General features: G+C 39.6%; 1 protein-coding gene across 1 annotated transcript; it reads left to right on the top strand.

Annotated features, from left to right (window-relative positions):
* Window positions 1–218: 218 nt before the first annotated feature.
* LOC107627114 (uncharacterized) lies at window positions 219–2,071 on the top strand. Its single transcript, XM_016329976.1, has 3 exons — window positions 219–472; window positions 572–1,404; window positions 1,725–2,071. Exons 1-3 carry the CDS (start codon window positions 219–221, stop codon window positions 2,069–2,071), a joined length of 1,434 nt encoding a protein of 477 aa, XP_016185462.1.
* The last annotated feature ends 5,977 nt before the right edge of the window (window positions 2,072–8,048 follow it).

Raw genomic sequence — 8,048 nt, 5'->3', positions numbered from 1 at the left:
ATCATACAGCAAGGTGATGATCCGATCACCTGGGATACCTTTCAGGAGGAATTCTACAAGAAGTACTTTCTAAACTCCGCTAGGACGGCCAAGGAACTAGAGTTACTGTAGCTGAAGTAGGGAACTATGTCTGTATTCGAGTATACGGATAAGTTTGAAGAGTTGTTCAGATTCTCCCGTATGTGTCAAGGAGCTCCGGGGGACTTTGAGGAGTGGAAATGTATCAAGTACGAAGAGGGCTTCAAAGTGACATCTACAGTTCAGTGGGGCCGATGGAGATCAGGACTTTCTCCGAGTTAGTTAACAAAAGCAGAGTTGCCGAAGAGTGTGTGAGGAAGGCAGCTGCAGAAAGAGGAAGCCTGAGGGGATCATTCCCACTCAGCCGAGGGAAGAGTTTTGCTCCTAAAGGTCCGCCCTTCAAGCGGGGAGATTTTGCACCACAGAGGACTCAGGGTCAGAATAACTTCAGAAGGCACAACAACAACAACAACAACAACAACAACAACAACAACAACAATGCTTCGAGGAGAAGATTTGGGAAGCAGCCCCTGAGTGAGCAAGCTTGCACTAGGTGTGGGAGTTACCATCTTGGTGCTCCATGCAAGGCCGGTTGGGATCTATGTTACTCATGTGGGAAGCCGGGGCACCGAGCCTCCAATTGTTCAGAGAAGCAGAAACAAGGTACCAGGAGACCACAGCAGCCTGGACGGGTGTTTATTACTTCAGCTATAGGGGCCGAGGGGTCCGAGACACTTATCCGAGGTAAATGTGAAATAGCGGGTCAAGTTTTAAATGCCTTGTTTGATTTTGGAGTATCACATTCATTCATTGCATTTGAGAAGGCTAGTGAGTTAGAGTTGAAGATCGTAACGTTAGGTTATGACCTGAAGGTGTATAATGCCACCCATGAAGCCATGGTAACTAGGCTTGGATGTCCGCAATTTTCCTTTAGGGTCAAGCAGCGTGACTTTGTACACAATCTAGTCTGTTTGCCGATGGTAGGTCTTGATCTTATCTTGGGGTTGGACTGGTTGTCCAAGAACCACGTTCTACTCGACTGTTCCACGAAATCAGTGTACTTCATGTCAGAAGATACGGAAGGGCTGGTCGTGGTAAATAACTATTACTTGAATTCCATGATAGTGAATTGTTTTGGGGCTGAATGTCAAGGCATTCTGTTGTTAACCGTGGGCGTCTCGGGTGATGATCAAAACTTAGAGCAGATTCCGGTTGTATGTGAGTTTTCTGAAGTATTTCCCGATGACATCGCGGAATTTTCGACTCATCGAGAGGTTGAATTTGCGATCGAATTGGTGCCGAAAATAGGGCCAATCTCGATTGCTCCTTTTAGGATGTCTCCACTAGAGATGGCCGAGCTGAAATCTCAACTCGAGGATCTTCTGGGTAAGAATTTTATCCGACCGAGTGTTTCTCCGGGGGAGTGCCGGTGTTATAGGTAAAGAAGAAGAAGGGGAGTATTCGGCTTTGTGTGGATTACAGATAATTGAACAAGGTCACAATAAAGAACAAGTACCCCCTACGAAGGATTGACGACCTCATGGACCAGCTACAAGGAGCTGGAGTTTTCTCCAAGATTGATTTGCAATCCGGCTATCACCAGATAAGGGTGAGAGATGAGGACATCCCTAAGACCGCTTTCAGGACTCGTTATGGTCACTACGAGTACACTGTAATGTCTTTTAGATTGACAAACGCTCCTGCAGTGTTTATGGATTATATGAATAGGATCTTCCGTCTGTTTCTGGATAAATTTGTTGTTGTCTTCATTGATGACATACTGGTTTATTCCAAGAATGAGGATCATGCGGAACACTTGAGGACCGTGTTGCAGATACTAAAAGAGAAGAAATTCTATGCGAAACTATCTAAATACGAGTTCTGGAAATGTGAGGTGAAGTTCTTGGGTCACATAGTGAGTAAAAAGGGTATATCAGTATATCCTGCTAAAGTGGAAGCAGTGATGGAGTGGAAGCGACCGACCTCAGTTACCGAGATAAGGAGTTTTCTGGGTTTAGCCGGCTACTATCGGAGATTCATCAAAAGATTCTAACAATTGGCTTTTGATACGAAAATTATTGTCAGTCTAGATTTTTTCTTAAAGAAAGGAATTACTTCGTTGTAAGCATAGCTCCAAACCAACAAACAACTCTCACATCAAAATAAAATATGGTTTTGTCACAAGTACAAACCCCAATAAGAATTAACTGAAGTATTTAAACTCCGGGTCGTCTTACAAGGAATTGCAATGAAATGATCAATTATTGGCTATGAAGAACAAGGGGTTTGATTTTATATTTTTGCAAGAAAATAATTGGCAAGAAAAGTAAATCAAGCAAGCAATTAGAGAAAGCAAAATAAAGAAAAGCAATTAATAAAGAGAGACATTCATGATAAGAATTGAGATCATAGGCCTTCCATCATAGTCACTAATAACAATAATTAACAAGAATTTATATTATTTTGTCATCCCCAATGTTGGAAGAAGGTGTAAGTTATCTTCCATGAGAGAAAGTCTAACAAGACTAGCTAATCTCAATCCAAATGTCCAAATCAACTCACTAATTGGATTAGCAAGAGATTAGAGTCAATGGAAATGATATTAACTAACAATTCTAGATCACCAACATAGGTTGGGTTTTCATGACTCAAGATTGCCTAATTACTCTTTCCAAGCCAAGAATGCTCAAAGTCTACTCTAAAGGCCAACCAAGCATTTTGTCAAACACTTGGTGGGTATATAAGGAAAACATAGTAAAAATGCAAGAATAATAAATCTACCAACTATCAATTGCAAGGAAAGTAAATCAACAACTCAAATCATCAATAAAAAGAACATCAAACATTAAATTTCATTCAATGTAAACAAAATCCAACATGAGCATTCATAAACATAAAAGAGACATAAAAGTAAATTTGACAAGAGAACTAAGAAGAATAGAGTAGTAGAAATAAGAAATTATGAAGGAAACAAGATGAGAACATGAAAATTGACCTAGATCTAAGATGAAAATATCCTAAGAACCCTAATTCTAGAGAGAAGAGGGAGCTTCTCTCTCTATAAACTACATTACATGATGCCAAAACTCCAAACAATTGCTCCCTCCTTTGCCCATGCTTGAATTCTGCATGAAATAGCATTAGAAATGAGTTGGATTGGGCCCAAAATGCTCTACAAATCGCTGGCCATGATTTCACTTTAGTGAATCACGTGCTCCATCGGCGTGCACACGTACAGTGCGTATGTGCATTCCTAGACGTCAGGAAACTATGGAAAATTTATATCATTTTGAAGCCCCGAATGTTAGCTTTCCAACGCAACTGGAATTGCCTCATTTGGACCTCTGTAGCTCAAGTTATGGTCAATTGAGTGCGAAGAGGTCAGGCTTGACAGCTTTGTGGTTCCTTCATTTCTTCATGAGTTCTCCCACTTTGCATGCTTTTCTCCTCACTTCTTCCATCCAATGCTTGCCTTATGAACCTGAAATCACTCAACAAACATATCAAGACATCGAATGGAATTAAAGTGAATTGAATTTAGCTATTTTAAGGCCTAAAAAGCATGTTTTCACACTTAAGCACAAATCAAGGGATGCAAAATCATGCTATTTCATTGAATAAATGTGAAAAAGGTGATAAAATCCCCCAAATTAAGTACAAGATAAATCACAAAATTGGGGTTTATCAAATCTTCCCACACTTAAACCAAGCATGTCCTCATGCTAAGAATAAAGAAGGACAAGAAAAGGGGTATGAACATTTTTTCAATGCAAATAAACTATATGCCTATCTACATGCATGCAACTAAATGCAATATGATTCTACCTACTTGGTCAAAAGTAAATCAATCCCCAAGAACACATATGAACAAGTAGGGCTAAGATCATATGACGATTCATGAATCCTACCAATTTGAATATCAAAATAAAGCACAAATAGACTTGCAAGAAGAAAAGCTCATGAAAGCCGGGAATAAGAAATTGAGCATCGAACCCTCACCGGAAGTGTATCCGCTCTAGTCGCTCTAGTATATAGGGTCGATCACTCAATTCTCTTCTAATCATGCTTTCTATATTTTGTTTTTCATCTAACAATCAACAATTATTCAATGCATGCATACATTCATCATGAGGACTTGTTCATAGGTTGTAATCGGGCTAGGGTCAAGGTAGGATGCATATGGTCAAGTGAGATTGAAATTTGAATCTTTGATTAGCCTAAGCTCTCACCTAACACATATAACAACCTATACAAGTCTAATACACAACCTAGCTACCCATGATTCCCACTTTTTCATATACTCATGCATTCTTTTTAATTCACATTCCATATGTATTGATTTTTATTGAACTTTACTTTGGGGTATTTTTGTCCCCTTTTTATTTCTTTTTCTCTTTTTTTTTTATAATTTTTTTCTTTGATATATATATATATATATATGTGTGTTCTTTTTATTTTTCTTTATCATTTTTTTCTAAAGTATATACAAATGTATCAATGCATATGGTTTTACATATAGTGCATGAATATGTACCCAATTCCCAATATTTTTAACAAAAATAAAAATTACACTTTTACCTCAACCAATGTCCCAAGTTTTCCATACCCAAATGATACACACCCTCACTAGCCTAAGTTAATCAAAGATCCAAATTAAGGGATATTTATTATTTTTCACTTAGGGGTAGTGATGTGCTAATATTAAGAACAAAAGGGATTAATTAGACTCAAAATTGGCTAACAATGGTTGATGAAAGGTAGGCTATTTGGGTAAGTGAGCTATATAAAATGATGGCCTCAATCATACAAATGCATATATACATGGAATAATGGACATAAAGAATCAAACAAATCAAAGATTACAATCATAGAAAGAGAACAATTACACAAGAATGGAAAATAAGTGATTATAAGATGTAACCACACAATTTGGCTCAAAACTCACATGCTTGTGTTCTTAGCTCAAAAACCATGTTCCAAAAATAAATTCTTCAAGCAAGTTCAACAGAAAAAAAAAATTTCAAATTGGTAGGGTGCCCTAAAAACAATATTTTTTTCTTGGAAAAGAAATCATCACCTTAACCAAGTAGTCCTAACATAAAAAGAAGTGGTAAAATATATACAAATTCTAACTAACATGCAATCTATCATGCAATGCAACAACTAATCTAACAAAGACAAAAATAAAAAATTGGTGTTGAAAAAGGAAGTTGTTACCCATGGAGGTCTGTCGGACGACCTCCCCACACTTAGAAGTTTGCACCGTCCTCGGTGCATGCAAAGAAGAGCAAGGTGGACGGGTTGCTACAATTGATGTGCTCCTCCAAAAGGTTGTGCAGAAGGACTTGTTTGTTGCCCCATTTAGAAGCTTTTCCTTTTCCTCTTTCGGTGGCCAACCTAAAAGAAAAGAAAAAGAAAGAAAATTAAGCCTACAAAAAAGATATCAAAGCAAATAGAACATAGGCGAGGGCTAATGCCAAATAAGAGTAAGGTTCTCACTACATGGTAGCTACAACATGTGAGTGAGAAAACAATATAAGCTAAGGCATATTAACTAACACTTGATGCAAGAGTAAAGTCAATGCATGAAGAGCACTCAAAAGCATCAAGTTCAAATAGAAAGAGTGGGTCATGAAAGGCATGCAAGTTCATATCAATGAACAAAGAATATAAGAGCCATACAAGATTAAGCATTGATTTAAAAGTTTCATCACCCAACAATATCAAACAAGTCAAGAAGCACCAAGATTAACCAAGAAATTCTCAACAATTGAGTAAGAAATTCAACACCATTATTCAAATAAGAAGCTCAAAAAAGAAAGTAAAAACAAGCTATAAAAACAAAATGGAAATGCAAAGAATAAAAGTATGCAAATGCAATGGACAAAAGAAAATGAAAGATGAGAAAAAAAAACTCTTTTTTTTAATGGCACGGACGCGTCATGCACGCTTACGCGCCGATGCGCAGTTTGGCCGAAGGGCGCGTACGCGCCAGGTGCGCGCACGCGTGGGTGAGATTATGCGTGGGGCACAGTGTCAGCCCAAGTTTGGCCAAACTCTCTGGAACATGTACCAGGAGGGCAGATGGCGCTATCGACGCGCACGCGCACAGCGTGCATGCGCGTGCATTGCGCAATTAGAGTCAACGGCGCATACGCGCGGGTTGGTTTGTGCCTTAGGCCCAATGTTCGCACAGTGCAGGCCTAACTCTTGGGTTTTTGGCTGGGGGTGGAATTTTTGCATCCACGCATACGCGTACATGGCGCGTCCACGTGGATGATCGAAAATGCTTGAGGCGCGCGTATGTGCCAGGTGTGCGCACGCGCGGGTTGGTGCTCTTTTTTTCAAAATTTTTCCAAGTTCTTGCACCAAACCAAGCCTTCCGAACCTCCGAACAGCTACCAAAACACCCTAAAACCTTATTTAACCTACTAAACTACCAGTTATACTCAACAAACTCAACAAAACATGAAATTAAACTAATTACCAATATGTACAAAAGGGAAAAATGAAAAGAATTTACTATGGTGGGGTGTCTCCCACCTAGCACTTTTGTTTATTGTCCTTAAGTTGGACTATTGATGGGGGTCCTTGCTAGGGTGGTTTATGCTTGAATTCATCCTTGAATCCCCACCATTGTTTGCATCTCCAATGTCCACCGGGATCCCAGATTAGGCGCACAAGGCCTTCAAATAAGCTCAAGTAAATGACAAGGCCCTAGGAGTGTTGAATGTTGAAATGGATTCTTGTTCTTGTACCCATCCTCTCGTTGACTACCATAGTTAAATTTGGGTGACAAGGCTTGTGAATTCTCAATTAAGCTTCCAGACATTCTCCTAGACCCATGAAATTTGGCTCTACACCAACCATTGCTATTCAACTTTGAGCATGCAACCATCATGAACTTAGAATGGTGTTTCCAACCACTACACAACTCTCTTATACTTTTAACTCCACAAAGAGCTCTAAGTTGACCATCATTTTCAATAAAACCATATTCAAGTGAGAAAGTGAAGCTTAGGGATAGAAATTTTACCCATTTGAATGTTGTGTTGGATGATGGTGACTTAGGAAGGGGGACCTCCCCACACTTAGCCAATGCGAGGTCTACGCCCTTGTGGTCTTCCTTCGCAACTTCCACCTCTTTGCAAGCTTCTTCACTTTCAATTCCTTGCTCACCAACTTCTTCTATACACCCTTCATTGCTCAAACCATGTGTCGGAGGTTGTGCACAGTCCTCCTTGTTATAAATTTCATAGCACAATGAGGGAGATTCATCAATTCTAAGAGACTCATTGGTTGGTGTGGAATCATCTTCAGTGATGGAGCTTGCTTCTTGCTCAACCTCTTCCTCTTGGTAGCTTCCTTCCAATTCAATCTCTTCTTCATTGCTTACCAAGGTATGGGAGGTGAGGTATCTTCTTTTCCACTCTCTATGTCAAGCCCAATGGGAGAGAATTCAATTGTACATAAGAATTCATCAATGATTAAATCCATCTCTTGATCAACCTCTTCAAAGTTTTCAATCATGATATGCTTTGGAGGTTGTACACCCTCCTCAACATCAATGTCAAGCTTCTTGAAAGAGGGCTCTCTAATGCTATATTCCCATGGACTTCTAACATCTCCTAGGTTTTCAACCACTCCTTCCGGCTCAATTGTCTTAACTTCCTCCCCTTGTGTCAATTCTTGCTTCAACTCCTCTTTTTCACCGTGGAGCTCTAAACTCACTCCCTCACTATGCTCCTTAATTGCTTCTTCATATTCATCAATGGGAGTGCCTTGGTTGCTTAGGCTTAGTTGGGAGGAGGCCATATTGCTAATGGCTTCTACTAGGATAGCCATCTTGGGTTTTAGCTCCTTAAACTCCTTTTCCATCCCCTCTTGTTTCCTTCGGAGTTGAGAATCAAGATCTCTTAGTTCTAGCGTGAGGGCTTCATCGGGGGGCGGTGGTGGAAGAGAGTGTTCATTGTTTGAGGAGAAGGCATTATAGTTGGAAGGTGGTTCATTTTGGTAAGGGTATGGAGTTG

Source organism: Arachis ipaensis, chromosome B2, assembly GCF_059453495.1.
Source record: "Arachis ipaensis isolate K30076 ecotype BB chromosome B2, ASM5945349v1, whole genome shotgun sequence".
Lineage (NCBI taxonomy): Eukaryota > Viridiplantae > Streptophyta > Magnoliopsida > Fabales > Fabaceae > Arachis > Arachis ipaensis.
This window is presented reverse-complemented; position numbering and strand designations above follow the sequence as displayed.